Here is a 19,932-nt window from a genome sequence, read left to right on the forward strand (position 1 = left end):
GAGTATAGGTGGCAACGGCCTCTTGAAAAAAGTAATTGTAGCCCACACCTTGAAGAGGCCGTTAGGCCGTGCACTGTGTGTCTGTGACTTGTATACAAAAATAATTATTTTTATTATCATATAAAAGTAAATAACAAGAAGTATGCCTTAAAGATGCTATGTCAGATGGCCCCAAACATTAAAAAATAGATTTTTTTGAGTGAATGGTATTTCAAAGAGTATCACCCGCTCTAACGAAAAACAGTTTAACTTTTACTTTTAATGGTCAGGAACCATGACAAAAATTTAAAACGTTTCTTATAAAACACATAAGAATTGGTCACGTGATATATTGTCGGGATCCCGACAAAAACTAATTTTGAGCACTTTATTTCACTGCTACTAATAATTGGCGGACTTTTTCGAGCATGCAATGGCTCAAATGAAAGCTTGTCACTTTCTCGACCCCCATCAAAATACCTATTGAATTTTAAATCAAAACTTTGGGGTCAAATCGGCCAAAAATCTGACATCTTTAAATTCCCGACACTAAGAGGGGGGGGGGGGGGGTGGGCACATTACCCCTCAGTCCCCTATATATTGCACCAGAGTTCATCTACGGTCTAAAATGTTCATTGTTCATTGGTCATTGTTCACTTGTTTTTTTTTTTTTTGCTGGTTTTAAACCTTTATACCTTGTTGTTTTTGCTGTTTATTGTTTCTCTGTATTAGCGCCATGGAGCATTGTTTTCGATGGATATGGCGCTATGTAAATTTGTACTATTATTATTATTCTTCTTAAAATGTTCCTTGGCCCTTAAAAGGGCACGGACCCACGCCGTAAAGGCTTCACACCCACATGCTCACTCTTTGACAGATTTACCCCCCGTGTCATAATACATCAGCCCCTAAGATGCTGTTATACCCCCCCCCCCCCCCATAGGTTCTAGCTGCTCACATTGTATAGCTTTTCTATTTCACGTTCATTATGCCTGTTAGGCCTATTGGCCTAACATTGCACCATATCATCTAAAACGCAAAATTTCCCGGGCCCCTGAGCGGGCCCGAAACCCAACACCGCAAAAGACAACTTCTTGTCTGGATCCATCCTTGGCGATGCTGATGGTGATGATTAGGATGAAACGCCGTCTTAGCATTATGCAGAAATGATAATACGAAGCTAGCCATAATTGAGTTGGTTTTTTATACAAATTTACCAAGAGCAAATAGTGCAAAAAATAGTTAATGGCCTGACGTTTCGACCCTAGCAGAGTCTTTCTCGAAGGCTAAATGACAACACAACAAACATGAACAGGTAACTAAGTGAAACATAAGCAGTGAAGTGGAAATACATGAATGGGGTTAGAAAGCATACATAAAAAAGCAGGGGGTAAACAATGAATAGGGGGACAAAAAAGGGGGGGTGAAGGGAAGGGGCTGGCTTGACCACAAGCAAGAATATGGAAACACGAAGGACAACATCGAGGGTGGTGAGGTTGGGTAAAAAGTAATTTATATTAGTGAATGAGGCTCAGGCTAAAAGGCTATGGGGAAAAAAGGAGACGGCAAAACAAAAGGTTTATTAGTCGTTTCCTTCTTGGATGTTCAGACCATGGGGTTGGATGGTCTGGAGGCGTCTAATCCAGAGTTTCTCCCTACTCAAACGCACAGTCTATCTGTGGTTGCCTAGTGCCTCTATGCCCTGTAAGATCATGTCAGAAATGGAGTGATTAGGAAGATTGAAGTGATGACCTACAGGTGTATCTAGCTTTTGGGTCTTGACTGTAGATCTGTGGCCGTAGAAACGCCTCTTGAGTGTAGTTCTTGTTTCACCTATATATTGAACACCACAGACTCTGCAAGATATGAGATAAATGAGATTAGTGGTGGTGCAGGTGACATGACCCCTTGTCTTATGGGTGGTACCGCCGGTGTTACTGGTGAAGGAGTCCGATTCCCTGATGTGTTGTCTACAGACGATGCATTTGGAGATGTTGGAACACCTAAAAGTTCCCTGTGGTAGAGGGGATTAACATCATCATTAATGGGAGGGACTTCTGCTCGGACAATGAGATCCCTGAGACTTGGTGGGCGTCTGTAGGCAACTATGGGTTCTTCCTGCACAGCACGTTGAAGTCGATCTGATTGTGTGAGAGCAAATAGTGCAATAACAATTGAATTCCAACATCTGAGAGGGGGCACATCCCCACACATCACCCCGCAGGGACTCCCTAAATAATTACACCAGAGAGCACCTGAGGGCCCAAAAGCTTCGGGCGGTACCCACATTAATTAAAGACACTGATGGACACTATTGGTATATAATTGTCAAAGACCAGTCTTCTCATGCATATTATTATTCTCAACTATAAATGTGACTATCACAGCATCCTCCACGCATTGTTGAGATAGATCGAGTACTGTGTGGTGGGCCCAGAAGTTGGGTCATCCCCAGACTAAACAGCAGACTGCCGAAGCGCGAAGATGCGGAAATCACGGGCTTGTGAAATCCCACTGGACGCCATAATTCGGCAAGTTACTCTTTTGATACAACAATTAAATCAATGCAGATCACGACCCTTCCTATCAGTGGGAAACAAAACATTCACTTTCTGAAATGGCGCCCATGCATATTTCACGTTCAAACAAAAGATAACAGTTCCGTACTCCTAGAACTATTTCGGTTTCGTCCGGCTACTCGCATCTTGCGCCTTCGGCGTTCTAATCTTTGGGCAGGTCATCTCATTGGATCGTTTTTTAGATTAGAGCTAGGTTTTCTCAATGTTTCGATTATTATGTCCATATAGAGCAAGGATTTGATATATTTTTGTATGTCTTTCCTCCATGCTTTTAAAGGCAGTGGACACTATTGGCAATTACTCAAAATAATTATTAGCATAAAACCTTTCTTGGTGATGAGTAATGGGGAGAGGTTGATGGTATAAAACATTGTGAGAAACGGCTCCCTCTGAAGTGCCATAGTTTTTGAGAAAGAAGTAATTTTCCACGAATTTGATTTCGAGACCTCAAGTTTAGAACTTGAGGTCTCGAAATCAACCATCTAAACGCACACAACTTCGTATGATGACAAGTGTGTTTTTTATTTTCATTATTATCTCGCAAGTTCTGTGACCGATTGAGCTCAAATTTTCACAGGTTTGTTATTTTATGCATATAATAATGTTGAGATACACCAACTGTCCACTGCCTTTAAGAACGTTGCCGTCAAGTAAATTTGAATTATGAGGCAACAAATCATAACTAAAATTATCTATGTGACTGTCAAATAAAATTAGAAGGAAGGCTCTGTGGTTTTTTTTCTCTACCACTCTCTCAAGACTAGCCTTGCTCAAGGCAGTCGCATTATTCGCTCCGAAAAGACGCCGCTGTAAACCCACTGCGCGGTGCGTGCGATCACACCGCATGACCAACCCGTATACACACTGTCACATCGTACGACTACTGTGCACACAAGTCATCCGCACTCGTACCACTAACCGCATGCGGAGGCCGACGCATGCGGACAGTGTACGGGGGCATCGTGTCGTGCGATGTTACGCACAGTGAATACGGGTGGGTTTTATACAGCGGCGGTCTTTTTTCGGAGTGAATAATTCGACTGCCTTGAGCAAGGCTATCTCAAGACTAGTCTGGAGGGATGATCCGATCGGTTTCTCGTAATCAAACTGAGCGAAAGGGATTACTACTTGCATCCTCCGGGAACGAGGTTGTGAAGAGATTGGCACTTTTGCGTATGTTATGCCATCGCTGGTAGACATGTTAAAGTTCCAATGCAAAATAAGCGCACCAATGACGACGTTGCTATCCGGCTGTCCGCCGCATGTACACGTATGTACATACGATTGTTCGTACTGTTCTTATATGTTTGTGTGCTGTATTGCTCTCGTCGTCTTAATTCAATGATGAATGAAACTCCAATGGTAACACTAACATTAAAGGCCAGATAACCACTTTGAAAGTATGGTGAGTGTGACTTCAACAAAATAAGAACACTAACACTAATATAATCTAGTTCACCATCACAAAAACTCAAACTTGTTGGTTGTTAAATATTGAATTTAAATTGGTATTGATAATCAACAATCTGACAATTCCAATCAACCACAGCACAAGAAAGAGCTTGGCTGCAGCCAAGATGAGGCTCAACTTCATTTCAATTTTGTAACGATGTTACGACAATAACTTAATTAGCATTTATCATTAAACAAAATCATTGTGATCATTACTCATTTTTTTTTTATATACTCGTATTATGGTCGTACGAGTCGTAGTCATACAAATTTATAAAAAATAAAGGAAAGGTCAATTTGTCACTGACTGTCAGTGACAGCAGTGTGAGTGTGTGTGAGTGTCAAACCATGGAGGTAGAATTAGATTTCTACCTCCATGGTCAAACTGTGAGCCATCCCATCCATGTCAGTCATTGATTGTCAGCAGACTAGAGAGAGGGCCTGGCTGGCCCTCCTTCCTTGTTGTTGGTGTTTGTGATTGTAGTAAAGTAACTTCATGACTTAAAGTTAAACTAGGAACGTTACAGAATTGGTAAGAAACAAAATCGTGAAGAACACAGATTTATATAAAACTTACACGGTCTATAGTTCTAATAATCATGAAAAAAAAAAACATCCCTTGAAATATAGCTGAAATGTCATATTTGATGTGAAATAAATAATCTAACATCGCGTTTGGAGTTTATCGCTTAGGGAGCGTTTTATTCATTTTTAAATTAGCATCGATGCAATGCAAAATTCGTCATCGGTTTTTCACTCTTCTCTCTAGTTGCGATAACATAACCGGAAAACCCTCATCCCGACGGTCCGAAGGCCGGAGGGTTATGACGCATCCGCAATCTGTGCAGGGCGAAATGGTTAAAAACGTACAATTTCGACAGCTAGTCAGCAGATTTGCTCAATTTTTACCACTTTTAAAAATCATGACACAAATTCTAGGGAACACAAACTTGATCCTCAATGTCCAATGAATCCTACCATATCACTCGAAACACCAATGAGGAAACAATTTTGAATAAAAAGGACAAAAACTTACCAGATCCCCGAGCGAAACAGTAAAAAATGTCCCAGGTTGAAAATTTGAATCTGAGGGGGGGGGGGGGGGCTGAGCTTCGGCTGTTTGTGCACTTCACGGACTCAGCGCTGCGTGTGGTGCATTCTGTATCCCTGCAACTGTGCAGCCGTAGTCTTGTTCACACGGTGCGATGTGGAAATCAGAGAAACAGAGCGCCCGTTAATGTAATATTACAAGTGTGTTCAGTTTTTGCCGTGCATAGATCAGAACGTTGGTATGTGTGACCGCGCAACACCAATGGTCTTGGAACCAAGACTACGGCTGCACAGTTACCGGGATACACAATGCACCACACACAGCCCTGAGTCGTTGACCCCGGTGACGTGCACACACAGCCGTAGCTCCGCCTCCCTCAGATTAAAATTTTCAACCTGGGACATTTTTTACTCTTTCGCGCGGGGATCTGGTAAGTTTTTGTCCTTTTTCTTCAAATTATTTCCTCAAAGGTGTTTTGAGTGATATGGTAGGATTCATTAGACATTGAGGATCAAGTTCGTGTTCCTAAAATTTGTGTCATGATTTTCAAAAGTGGTAAAAATGGAGCAAATCTGCTAACTAGCTGTCAAAATTGTATGTTTTTAACCATTTCGCCCTGCACAGATTGCGGATGCTTCGTAACCCTCCGGCCTGTGCGGCCGTCGGGAGGAGGGTTACGTTAAATCGCAACTATATTCTCTCGAGACCTACGTAGATGGCCGATCGATCTAAAACCTCTACGGGTTTGTCAATGTTAGTTTATGTATGGTCACAGGTGGATTACATAAAGTGCTTACGCTGCCAGCTACTGTTTTGTTAGCAAAAACCGGGGTGGTGCCTGTGTAGAGGGATAAGCGTACATCTATAGACAAATGTTGTCAATAGGTCAAGGTGTTTTTGTATGCGTAGTGTAGTGGTTAGTATTTCACTAATACAGGGGGTATAGCTCAACATGTCAACTTTCATTCTGTCCCGATGTTCTAAAGCCTTAGAACTACGTGTACGCACTAGCATTCATTGTTTCTTCAGTATACTGGTTTAGCCTGCAAGGAGTGAGCTATGACAACGAATACCAATCCCTAAATTATTGTTAATTATGCAAACATGTACAATGTAATGTGCATTGTGTATTATTACGTGTGGTCAAGTGGTCTGCATTTCACAGCACTTTTTAGTAAAGTTGTTATCCAGGGTTTTTATCTGTGCAAATTTCACCTGACACTGTCCTCTTATTTGATGTGGCATGTGGCAGTATTTTTGAGGGCACACGATGAGTCAATAAGATTTATAGAGCCTTATTAAAGTTTCGTACAGTATTTTAGAAATTATTTATCATTAATGCTGAAGTTACATGTACTTTATGTTTACTAAACAAGTAGGCCTACTGCCTTATTATTTTACAAGTGTTATGAGTTAATGAATTGTAGTTGGACACCCTTTATCCACTATTCATAAACACCTGGGACAATTTCTCTGTTCCGATTGGTTGAGAGGACCTCACTTGGGGATGGTTAAACAGATGATATAACCACAGCTAGTTGAAGTGTTTAAACACAGTTAGCCTATGTGTGGCCACTGAATCAGCAAGGCAAGGAGTATACTTGCGCATACAACTTGGATTTCTGACGCTCTAACCTTGTTCAATGTTCATCACTTTGTATTTTAACCAAGCCAGCTGAATTTATCTCCAAAACTTTGAGGGTTCTGAAGCTAGGTGGAATTTAAGGGGAGTGTGTTATATGGCTATATTTGAGACAATTTTTAAACAAATTTTTATTAAAATTCGTTCTTGACCAAACAATAAAATTATTCATAGTGAAAGAGCCCAAAAAGTTGAGTAAACTGTTGTCTGCAGCAGAATCATTTAGTCTGGTTTCCAACATACATGTAGCTGCGTGCATTTAGCTGTTATGAGAGGCAGAAACAGGAGGAAGAGCAGTGAGTGGCAAATCTAGCACTGTAGCAGAATTTTTTTGTAAATTTAGTTTTTAAAAAACATTACGAAGGTAAAGGTATTTATGAATGGGAATCAAAGTGTGTTAAATCGGTTTTAAACTAGTGGTTTAAACCCACCGAGGCCTGGTTCTTTATAATTTACCTCGACTTTGTCTTGACAGCAAAATTATCAAGACAGGCCTCAGCGTGTTTAAACCACTAGTTTAAAACCTCTTCACCACACATTGAACCCCTTATTTATGACCAGTAAAAAGTGTTGAAACATGGGCCTGACACGCGACCTTGCACCTGTGCTTTTAAGACAGTTTCTTCATTCCTATTGGTCGAGAGCAACGGCTGAAACAGTTGTGCCACATCAGGCGATACGCGCGACGCGCGACGCGCACAGCATTCCCTTATTAGGAGTTGTTTACCCGAGGGCCTTGACTGGGCCTTACCATTTCATAGCTGGAGGGGTGTTGTGTTGAAAGAAATCATTGACAAAATTTAATTTTTGCATTTATTTTACTTTTTGACCATAAGTGTTGATGTTTTTTTACCGAAAAGGTATTTATGAATGGGAATCAAAGTGTGTTGAATCAGTTTTCAACTAGTGGTTTAAACCCGCCGAGGCCTGGTTCTTGATAATTACCTCGACTTTGTCTCAGCAAAATTATCAAGACAGGCCTCAGCGGGTTTAAACCACTAGTTTAAAACCTCTTCACCACACGTTGATTCCCTTATTAGTGTTTGCAATCTGATATTTGTGAACAAATCTGTTACTGTGGTATGACAATGTACATTGACCTACACACTATTGTAATCACAGGAAGTATTGCTTTATAATGAGTCTTAAACTTAAACAGGGTCATACAGTCCAGTGATCAGGTGGTAAAAGTGATGTGTGTGCATGAATTTGTTCAGTGTGCTTTAGAATGGAGCACAGGAAATGCTGCTTGTAATGTAATGTATCCCTGGTAGTTACTGTGTTACAAGTCTGTTTTACACGTATTATATGGTTTTACAATCACAATTTTGAAAGCATTGTTTCCTATGGACTGTTATATTATTGTAGGCCTATAACAGTGCTTTTAAAAGCTAAATGTTCCAACACAATGATAACATTTGCAAGTGTTTAAAGGGTGGCTGCAGTTTTTTTCTTTTTTCATTTAAACGATTAAACATGACTTTTTAAACCTGAAATATTTGTTTATATTTTGTATTAAATGTGCAAGTATTTTAAAAATGGTTTTCAAGAGATTAGGGGAACCCACCCCGCCCCTAAAAGGAGCCTTCATTTGCATAAACGTGACGTCATGTCGGTAACCCGAGCTGCCGGGCCCCCTGAGACGTGTGCACTGTGTGGCCTGGTACCTAGGTGCGTGTAGTTAGGGACCAGACTCTTTTTGCCGATGATGTTTGAATTCCCGACGTGACGTCGATGGTAGGGGGGCTGTAACAATCCACAAAAGGGGGGGGGGGGGGGCATGACTTATTCGCTAATAACGCAAGTCAGATATGTTGGGAATAAACAAAACACATTTGATTGATGTTCAATACATCAGAAATAAATGACAGCAAAATTAACTGTTTTATTTGAACTCACTGCAGCATCCCTTTAAATTTCCAGTGATTTGTGATTAATGCATTTCTTTTTTCAAATTAAATCTTGTAAGCAACAGTGTTTGTGTTCTGCCACACCGACACAAGTGGATTTTGTAGGAGATGAAATTGCAAGCGGAGGGCATTGTAAACATCATCATCATCTTTTTCATAATAAGAATCAACAAATGTAGTTACATTGTAGTTTGGATTAGATATATTTTTTTTGGCTTAAATTATGGACAAGTTTAAGGCATAAATTAACACATTGTTATTTCCTTTAGGCATCCAACATGTAGTACTCAATAAAGGAGAAGAAAATTAAGTAGCCTAATCTCAGAAGACATTTGGATCTTTTATAAGACACTTCCTCCGCTATTAATAGCCTGCATTAGTACAGAAGACCTTGAGTCAATATGAGTGTGATTAGGGACGTGTGGTATGAGCATGTAGAGTGGACATGGATGCACTACTTGTACACACAGTACCATAAGGATAAAAGTCTGCATTATTTGCAGCTACATTTACAATGCAATTTCAAGGTATTGAGGAAATCATGGGCCTCATTTAGGGTTACTTGTACTAACATGTATTTAATACAACTTTTTGTTGGGGAGTTAATTCATTCATAAACATCTTTCAAATTAAACAAAGCTATTGTTTGTAATGTTGAAAACAGCTGTATTTTTACATGTATGCTCCTTAAAGCCATTTGACTATAACAAACCTGTGAAAATTTAGGCTCAATCGGTCATCGGAGTCGGGAGAAAATAACAGGAAAACCCACTCTTGTTTTTGCACGTTTCGCCGTGTCATGACATTAGCTTTTACAGATAATGGTAAATACCATTATCTGTAAATCCTGTTAGTTATTTGTAAATCTGTGAACTTTTATTTTTTTTTTCTGTTCTGAAAGTGTATGTATGGCATTTAAAAAGGCACTGGACACTAATGGTAATTACTTCAAATAATTGTTTGCTTAAAAACTTTCTTATCGATCCATGGAGAGCTGAACTTGATTGTGAGAAACGACTCCCTCTGAAGTAACGTAGTTTAAAGAAAGAAGTAATTTTCTACTAGGGGGTCTAAAATATTGGAATTTGATTTCAAGACCTCAAAATTAGACTTTGAGGTCTCAAAATCAAGCATCTGAAAGCACACAACTTTGTGTGACAAGGGGTTTTTATCTTCCATTCATAAGAATAAGACAGTTTTGCTATTCCTTGTATTGGTGTAGAGCGCGTCACTTGGGGGTGTTTAAACGGTTGATAATGTTTAAACGGCTGGAGCTCTGTTTATAACCGGTTGTTTTCGGACACTACGCGCTAGTCTTGGTGCAAGGCGTTTCTTGTTACGGGCGATGCGGGCGCTGTCGATGAGTTGGCCGCGCTAAACGCACACGAATGGATCCGGAAACGGTCTTCTCCGTCATAACAATGCAACACATGGGCGTACAGAGCTCAAGCACCTCGGAAAACGGATAATGGTTTTACAGAGTTTCTTGCTTTATTAAGCCTTTTAACCAAAACTTTACTGAGTTGTTGTTCTTAAACTGTCGTTTAAAACCTTGCAGCGTCGTTGCCGTTGCCCTGCCAGTAACAGCCGTTTAAGAGCTCGTCGCTACCTTTTTATTCCCTTATTGAGAAACTATTTTAAAGAAAACAAAACCCAAGATTAACGAATCGTTCACACAACATGTAGCATCATCACAACCAATCGGCGTAAACCAAAATGTCGCTTGCAGACTCACTGCCAAGTTGAAAAATTGTTTCAAAATTGTTACAAGTAAATTTGTAATAGAAAACGAAAAGAAGGTTTATTTCGTTGAAAAACATACGTAGTCTTCATGTTTTCGGGTATTTTAGGGAACAAAGTCCAGAAACACTGACCTACTGTAATTAGCCACTGCCATGCATTGATTTTCAAGCAGATCTATGATGTGTTCTGAAATTTTTCTTTGCAAATGTCAGGTGTGAGTTGGCATAATTACAATAGAACATTCCAAATTACATTATTACCCTGCAAACCTCTACAAACGCATTTCTTTTCAGTGCGTTGCAGACTTAGTGAAGAAAATGTTTCTGATGCAGCTTAAACTGATAATACATAATACTGTATGCTGTACAGCTTTTATTCACAAACGAGATGTACATTTTGTAAGCATCTCACTATTCAATGTACAAGAGGAACAATTTACATGGTGTACACAAAGTGCGAACTGCTTGTTACACGTATAATCATGGAGACCGTACAAAATGTGTTGGTTCTACACATGTACACATGTATGTACATGTACCTCCATGGTACACATGTTCAATGTATACAATACATTGACTGGATGTATAACTTACATGTAGTGTATGTGAGTAGGAGTAGACTTACTCGGTGTACATGTATTTCACCTCTGTTTTCTTTTAGAAGCAAGAAAGTAAAATGGTTGATTTCACTGTACATTATGAACAATTTGCAGAATGCAATGTATCAAAGTCTTCAGGAGCATCATGTGCAGTGTAGGATGTATCCTGGTTGTACCATGGAGGTAAAAACTATTCTTACCTCCATGGTTTGTACTGCCTATTGGTACTGCATTGTGCACTACATACACTATATTATTTGCTTTTGCACACCTATGCAAGTACTGGTACATGATGTACATCTTGAGTGCTGGTATGGCAGGGTGTATTATGGTGTATTGAGTATTCAAATCTAACATACAATATACATTGTTTGTAGGTAGCACAGTTGTACACCTATTACATAATTGTTTTGTGGATGGAGTTTGATTTAAACTATTGGTGCAGCTAGTATAGTGTAAGCCTTGCTCTAGGGTTTATAGAAGTAGGAATTAGTGAGAGAGGTAGAAGCTTTCCTAACACAAAGGAGCTCAGCTCAAAAAGACAGAACTGGAATGTACATGTACTACCAGAGCTGTGGTTACACATTGGCTTTATACTGTACTAGCACTGATTGAACTGGTGGGCATTTGGACAGATGGTGTAGAGTCAAACAAGTGGTCAGGTGATACTTATGTGTGATTTACTCTTAGTTTTTTTCTAAACCGTACTGAATTATCATTTTGTCATTATTGTTGTCCCTGGGGTGGATTTCACAAAGAGTTAAGTCTTACATGTATCTCGAGTTAGGACCAGTTACTCGTCCTAACTTAGGACTATCCATGCAATTTGTATATCTCCTAGGACTAGTCCTAACTCTTTGTGAAATTAAATCAACCCCAAGACACTTTCACAGAAACAATTTGAGTATGATTGCATGACAAGCTGTGAATGAACTTTGAGTTAAAATTTCATGCTGAATTTGATAGTTTGGTACCCGGAACAGAAACTTGTTTAATTCATATTGAAAAATCACATCACAATTCTTCATGGTCTAAGAGAATGTTGCTGCTATTTTAGGAGAACAAAATTTTGTTCTCAAGCCTGTGATTCTGATTGTTAACAGATTTTTAAAACAATTTATGAAAAAGATAATCTAGCTCTTCTATTCTAAATTTTATTTTAGCCTCCAAAGTCCCCAGCAAAGAGTGCTAAAGGAAAGAAGGGAAAATTGAGCAAGGCAGACAAAGAACGACTCAAGAAAGAAGAATTGGAGCTTAAAGCTAAAGAGGAAGGTATGAATAATTTTAATGTAACTGCTTACCTTAAATGTAAATGGGATTGTAATACATTGCTTGTATGCACAGGGTGTTGATGCCATCATATTGAAGATAATTGCTACTGCATATCAGTATTGCAATTGTGATTATACACAGTTAAAGGAGCCAGGTACTCTTTTTAAAAATGCCTACATATTTGTATTGAACTTACACGGTTTTAATATATGATAAGCTTCCCTTTAAATATTACTTATTGAGGTGCTATAAACATGTATATATGTATGTAGTTTTTGATAAATTAGTAAAACGAGTTTTAAAATTTGTTGTCTTCGTGAGACGAAAATTATTTTAGCATGTAAAAACTCATGGTAATATACCATAACATCATGACTGGTTAATACGTTTTTACATGCTAAAACTGAGACGAAACTTATTTTGGTGACATTAATTGTTTTACTCATTTCTCGAAAGCTACAGCACCTCAGTAAGTAATATTTTAAGGGAAGCTTTCTACTATCATTATCTTCTAACTGTGTAAGTTTAATGTTAATATGTGGAAATTGTGATTTGTGTTAAAAAAAAGTACACCCTTTAAGATGAATTTGAACACGTGAGATGGAGCCCTGATTGCATACACATGTACGTAGCTTTTATAGGACAATAGTTTATCAGTGCAGTCCTCAGGATAAAACAAAACATGAAATTTGATTTGGATGGGTTAAAGAGCATGGTTATGGTTATGGAGCGGTGTAGATAAAGCATATCCTGCTCAATAGATTGATTTTAATCAATTAAATTAATCTGGAAATACTGCTAATTAAGATTGTTAACCAAAGATTTCCCCTAAACTTTCATACTGCAACCATGCTAATCCAATTGTCCAGAATTACAGAAGGTCTACATTGTTTATCAAAAAGTCTTTCAAAAACAAGTTCACTCTTGAAGTTTTACATTTTGATCTTTGTAGAAGTTCATAGCTGACCTTGATACATTGTTCGTGGATAGCTCTTTGAACGTATATTTTATTCAACCCCTAAAAATAAAGGGCATTGAAGGGTTTCATGATTACTTCTGAGGGAAGGATACAAACTTCTTGCAGCTTAATGTATGCTAATGTAGGAGTTAGGGATACAGTTGCTGTACTTCTACAGAAATTTAAACAACTGCAAGAGGTAGGCAGGATGTCCGTTGAGAACACTTTCCTAATGGTTTGATTCTCTCAATTTGCAGGTGTTTTTGTTGGTTGTATACAAATATTAAATGTGTTCACTTAGCCTTAGTGTCCACCCCACATTACATACATGTGCCTACTATAGATAAAGTGGAGCTTCAGAGGAAGATTTGAGATGGTTGGCAAGTACAGATTGGACACTATTGCTTGATAACTGTGAATCAGCAAAATGCTTATTGTGATTCAGCTGTTCAGTGAAGTAACTGGACCAAATGTAAGTGGCTCAGGGGACCAGCACAATTCACCAACTGCCAATACAAATCACTCCTATCTCCATGCATACACATAGTACACACTTGCAAATCAACTGTTGTTATATCATTTTTAGCAATCAACAGTGAGTCAGCTTTTAAGCCAAAGAAATTAAGGGAAAAAGTGTGCAGCAATGGGACGTCATTATTCCCCAACCTGCCAAAGTAAGTCAGAGTCAGATTGTAACCTGTCAGAAATCAATTCTCTGAAGATGAGTAACTCCCCAATGAGCTTGTTCCTTAATCTGTCTTGAAGGTTAAATCCTTTCCTACAGTCTCTTATTACAAGCATTGTACATCACACAGGTTTGAAACTCCTATTGTCAGTAGTAAGATAATGGGCAGCAATGATTTTAAACATGAATGTTTTTATGTGTGGTTTAATTTGAATAGAAGATGCACGAATCAAAGCTGAACAAGAAGAAAAAGAAAGATTGGAGAGAGAACGAATTGAACGAGAAGAACGACAAAGAATAGAAGCTGCTGTAAGTACATGATGTAAACATGCACACTATCATTCAAGCCTATAAATACACTTGCACAATCAAGGGCACTATTTGCTGCTGGGGCTACTTGCTGCTGTAGTCTATACTTGCTGCTGTAGTCTATACTTGCAAACGTCTTTGCCTTTTTATGGGCTCAAATATAGGGTCAATGAGTACACCATCTGTAGGAATCCAATCTTTAAAACATACAAAATACCTTTGCAATTTACTCACAAATTCTGCATTACTGTAGTGTATAAAATATGAAGCATTAGAGTTACTATAAAAAGCCTAACAAAATTCCCACAAAGTAAAATCATTTAAATCAGTTTGCCAATAATTGTTACTCTGCCACACCATTGAATAAACTTACATGCAGGGTGACTTTGTTTTTATTTTAGTTATTATAAATGAACTAACATTCTGGACCTGTGGTCAGTTTGATAATAAAAAAATACACGCAGTGTTATCAGAATGGCAAGGTAATTTGACAATTTCCTGTTAAAAACTTTGTCTAAAGAAAAACATGTAGAACCATTTCACAGAGGAACAAAGTGGATGGACATTAAGGTGCAATAAATTTCTTCCTTCCTACATGGTAAAATTTGCCTGTGAAATCCCACAAGACAAAGAAACTGTGATTTGCTGAGTAAACTGGTGGGACAGGAAGGCAGAAGTTAAAGTCTGACGAGTGTATCCCATGTGACATTGAAGTTAATTTCTAGAGGAAGGAAGTTATCTGAGTTGGTTATGTAGTGATGACATTGTGTATATAGCACCCCGAGTATTGAGTAACTGGTCCATTCAGTCACTAGGTCTGCAGCAGTCAGGATCACACTTAAACGGGTAAGTCAATTATACACACAATCATACGAAGCAACCTACTGGGTAGAACGTAAGTTGGATTGGAGTCTTATCTTGTCCCAACAAATCATTGTGGCTAAACAAGTTGAGCTCTTTTCTACCATATTAACCCCTGATAGCTGTGGGTGGATATTTGATTAGGCTGTTAAATGTTGTGAACATTGTAATGTAATATGAATGTATTTGTTGTGTATTTTTCAGGAGAGTCAGCGCCATGTGACTGAAGTGAGTGAGTTGATATCTATTTTGGAGGGTAATGATATTGCTCTAGTTAACATAGATGATGAGAGACGAGCTAAAGCCAAGGTAAGCCGAGGTGTTTTATCAGGTTATCACACTATGATTGCATGTACATGTAGCTCCATCTATAAAGCCACAAACTCAACAAAAATTAACCCTTGTTTATATAGTTTTAACACCTACCACTTTTGCAGTGTTCAGTATTGTAAGATTTGATGCCTTGTCGCATGAGGTAACTTGTACAAGGCAACTGGAGGTACGCAAAAAGGACACTTTCGTAGATCAGGAGTAATTTTTTATTGATGTTTTATGAACACTTGTGATGAAAATTTCATGTGTTTGTGCAAATTGTAATGTGGATGCCTTTTCTTATTGGAGTTTGCCCGGAACTGGTTGCCTATAACAAACACCTTGTTCATGCAGGCACTCTAGAGTTGCACCAAACAAAATTATTGAGTGCATTAAAAGTGTAACATCTGGATGTGCTGAAAATTAAGATTTTATTTAGTATCGCTTCCGAGACGACTTTAAGGGGATACGTACTAATCTGGTCTGTGGTTTGTTATTTTAATTTTTATTTGAGGAATTCCTTTTATTTGTTTCATATTCATATTTACTTGAAGGCGTAAAGTTGCAGAACAAATAAGTTACACAGATCCCTTTATGGGACACGTTCTCTTTTATTTTTTGTATCATGTAACATTCTGTATTACAGACCCTGCTCTATTAGGTCTCATCCTTAATGTTTGCATTTTGTGGTTGTTTTTGGTACAGTGGGAGCGTTACATGCGATGTGATGGCACTCCAGATCCTACTATCGCTGCTGAGGTTAATACCTATATTAATCTATGGCATGAAGACATTAGCAGCAACAATATTGATGCAGTCATTAAAGAGAGTAAACAGACATTGGCTGTAAGTACATTTTGAATTGTTTTGCAGTACCTACTCACTTTTATGCAATATATGATATGAATAACTATGAGCTATGAAAGACAAGTTAACATTGCAAAAAAACAAGGGCGTTGTCAAATAATCAGAAGGAGGTTTAGCGTAATATGCAACCTTTCTTACAGAGCTAAAAGTGAGAAAGTGATACATGTACAAGTCACAATTTGACTACACTTGTGAAAATTGAACAACTACAGGGTGTTTAAAATAAACCTATACACTTTTGAAATGCCTGCCAAATAAAAATATATGTTTCTGGGGGAAATAAATTGTGATTGGGTGAGTATCATAATTGGGTGAGCACTGCTCACTTTTGTGAGGGGTATGAAAATTTGGCTGCGCAGTAATTAGCCTTTCGGTTAGTGATGTAAGAACATGTCACAGTTGATGCTGATTTGATGGTTAGTTGTTTAGGTTGGTAAGGTTGCTTATTATATACTTCATGTGATTTCTGTAACTACTGCAAATTGTGGTGTTATTCTGTGGGTACCAAGGTTTGTTAAGTATATTTTATTGTGTCTCGTGGTATAGTGGTCTAGTGCATGGGAAGTGAGTCATCAAGATGTGTGTTGGAATCTAGCCATGACCCATGTGCCCTTAAAGGCAGTGGACACTATTGGTAATTACTCAAACTAATTATTAGCATCAAAACTTACTTGGTAACAAGCAATGGAGAGCTGTTCTTAGCATTTAAAATAGCACCCCCAGTTGAACATCACACCAAACGAAAGCTAAACACTCACTCTAAAAATTGATTGAGGGCGGTTTTTTGGGGGTCGTAGATTTTAAGTTATTATTGGTTATAAAAGTCTAATTTGACGTGCTTTTGGCGGTCGCTAACGACCGCCTTTTGCACCAATGGGTTAACCAACTGATATTTGATGCTTGTTGTCTTTCTCTAGTTGTTATCTGAGTTGGACTACTTGCTTGAAGAAACACCTGAGAAGGATCTTAGTGAGAGAGAAGCAGAGCGTTATAGAGAGACTAAGTCTGAGTTACAACACTTACTGAGTAGTAAGCTAGATGCATCTACTGTACTATTACTCAAGGTATGTAGGATTATAAATTAACATAACCGCTGCTAACAATGCTCTAGCTAACTTAATAAATAGAAGCTTCCTTATTTGTTTGATTCTTAAAAAAATGTTTCCTGTACAAATGGCCCAGAGCTACATGTACCAACTCTTCCTGATTCTGTAGAAAGTTCCCTGAAAATAAACCAATCTTTCTGATGAACAATTTGAAAGTCTCCCTAATTATGGAAACTTTTTGCGTATTATGTTGAATGTAATTCTAAATATCTCCCTGATAGTTGTTTGAATTCTCCCTGATTGCAAGATGCAAATGTTGGCAGCTCTGACGGCCATGACAGAAGCTTAATAAATAGATTGAGGCAGTACATGTACACAATGTAGTACCTGCAGCTATGAAGTGATGCATTCATTCCATTGACAACATTGCCTCCCTAACTGTCTAACGCGTCTTTATCAAAAGGTTTGCCTAGCAAATACATTGTACATAGCCCAAGCTTTTTTAAAGACTAACAAACTTTTGTTATATTGATTTGACCATAACATCGTGAACAGTAGGACCGTTAGTATTGCATGTTTATGTGCCTATTCCTTCTGTTAGCATTTGAAACAAAAACATAATAATGTGTGAAATGTGGTGTCTTTGCCAGTTTTTTTATATTATGCTAAAAAAAAACAGTATGCAAATAATGAATTTTTATGAACAAAATAGTTGTTACTCACCTAGAAACTGTGCATGTCTTGCGTGTATTTGAACATTGGAACCTGTCATGGTGCGCAAGTTTTGTTAACGCAATGTACACGGGATCAAAAAGGTCCCAAAAATGTTTAAATACGCGCTAGACTTGCACAGTCTATAGAAACTGTTTTGCATAGTTAAGGCCCGATCACACAGGCCCCGATAATGAGAACGTAAACAAGAACGTTTAAAATGCACGCCCTCGATTGGTTGAAGAAGCGTGGGCGTATTCTGCGTGGAGCAACTCAACCAATAGAATGTGTTCTCTTTGCCTTGGGTTCGTTTTTTAATGCAATGTTAATGCTTATATGAATGACACGTGTACAAATGTAATCATTTGCTCCTAGTAAATAGCACTCATGTTTCAAACTTACTAATTTGGATCTGCTGTAATATTTTATGATAAATTCATTTTATTTGAAAGATGTGCGAAACTTTTACGCTATAATGCACGTTATTGAAAGGGTGAGGTTTCCATTATTTTTTGTGCAACATAAAAATGACCATACATGCATCTGACATCATACCACTGGTTGCGAAGCGTTTAAAGGCAGTGGACACTATTGGTAATAACTCAAAATATTTATTAGCATAAAACCTTAATTGGTAACGAGTAATGGGGAGAGGTTAGTAGTATAACAAATTGTGAGAAACGGATCCCTCTGAAGTGGAGTACTTTTCAAGAAAGAAGTAACTTCCCACGAATTGGATTTTGAGACCTCAGGTTTAGAATTTGAGTTCTCAAAATAAAGCATCTGAATGCAAAAAAATTTGTGTGACAAGGTTTTTTTTTTTCTTCTTTTTTTTCCTCGCAACTTCGACGACCAAGTGAGAAGACTAGTCTTTGACAATGACCAATAGTGTCCAGGGTCTTGAAAGAGTTGTTCTAGCTATGATTTTAATTAGAGCAATGTAGAGATTGAATATCCAAAAGATATCCAGATCAAGATTGTACCACCTAGACACCTGAAGTAGGTGACTCACATCATCAAATACTCATATTGTACATCATCATGTTTTAATGTTGTTGTCCGGTGTGTTCTAAATCAACCCTCATACATGAGGTGGATACATGGCAACTTTTTCAGATTCCTGGATCAAAACTGTGCAGTTATTATTCGTAGGCATGTTTCTTGTGATTAAATGTATTAACCCGATGATGAGGACATTGATGGTAAATTGATACCAACACGTCATGCAGTGCAGGTGTTCTTTTCACTGGTTGGTGCACTGAGGTATTTGGTGGGACCAAAAGTAAACTGGGTGATTAAAACAAATTTCACAAAACATTCAATGATTCGAAATCAAAATTGGTTTATACAATAGAGGTCTTGTGAAAGTCTCTTTACTTGTAATTTGTTAGACGCTTTGTATCCATCTCAACTGCAGTGAGGTAGTGATATTATTCAAACTTGATGAGGTACATATTTTGTTGTATGTAGTCACAGAATGCAGCCAGGGTAACTCATTCAAGGTTCAAGCTTGCACATAGTACACAATATATGTAGATCATAGTGTTATGAGATCAATTACATTAACATGTTCAGGTATGTCACTACCATTTGTGTTGTTTACAGGCCTCATTCACATCAATAGACTGATTCATTAGGCTCCGTCACGGCGCACATGTGAACAAGAACACGTGAGCATCTCCAATGCCATTCTGCACAACTCTGCCGTGCTTGCCAAGCATACGCGCATGCCTGTCGGACTTTTGTCAGACTTTTGGGTTGTGATTCATTAGGCTCCGTCACGGCGCGCATGTGAGCAAGAACACGTGAGCATCTCCAATGCCATTCTGCACAACTCTGCCGTGCTTGCCAAGCATACGCGCATGCCTGTCGGACTTTTGTCAGACTTTTCGGTTGTGATTGGTCAAAACGCTATGGGGCGGAGCTTAATGGATCGGTCTATAACACCAGAGGGCTA

The 19,932-nt window shown here is 38.4% G+C and overlaps 1 protein-coding gene across 2 annotated transcripts in view; it reads left to right on the forward strand.

Annotated features, from left to right (window-relative positions):
• Nucleotides 1-3,768: 3,768 nt before the first annotated feature.
• Nucleotides 3,769-19,932, forward strand: part of LOC117305076 (protein CASC1-like) — a 39,778-nt gene continuing 23,614 nt past the window's right edge. For both annotated transcript variants that reach the window (XM_033789803.1, XM_033789804.1), the window contains exons 1-6: nt 3,769-3,963; nt 12,118-12,226; nt 14,087-14,178; nt 15,244-15,348; nt 16,057-16,197; nt 17,136-17,282. In XM_033789803.1, the coding sequence (XP_033645694.1) occupies nt 3,961-3,963; nt 12,118-12,226; nt 14,087-14,178; nt 15,244-15,348; nt 16,057-16,197; nt 17,136-17,282 (597 nt within the window). In that variant the 5' untranslated portion in view covers nt 3,769-3,960. The remainder of the gene's footprint in view (nt 3,964-12,117; nt 12,227-14,086; nt 14,179-15,243; nt 15,349-16,056; nt 16,198-17,135; nt 17,283-19,932) is intronic.

This window comes from Asterias rubens, chromosome 22, assembly GCF_902459465.1.
Source record: "Asterias rubens chromosome 22, eAstRub1.3, whole genome shotgun sequence".
Classification (NCBI taxonomy): domain Eukaryota; kingdom Metazoa; phylum Echinodermata; class Asteroidea; order Forcipulatida; family Asteriidae; genus Asterias; species Asterias rubens.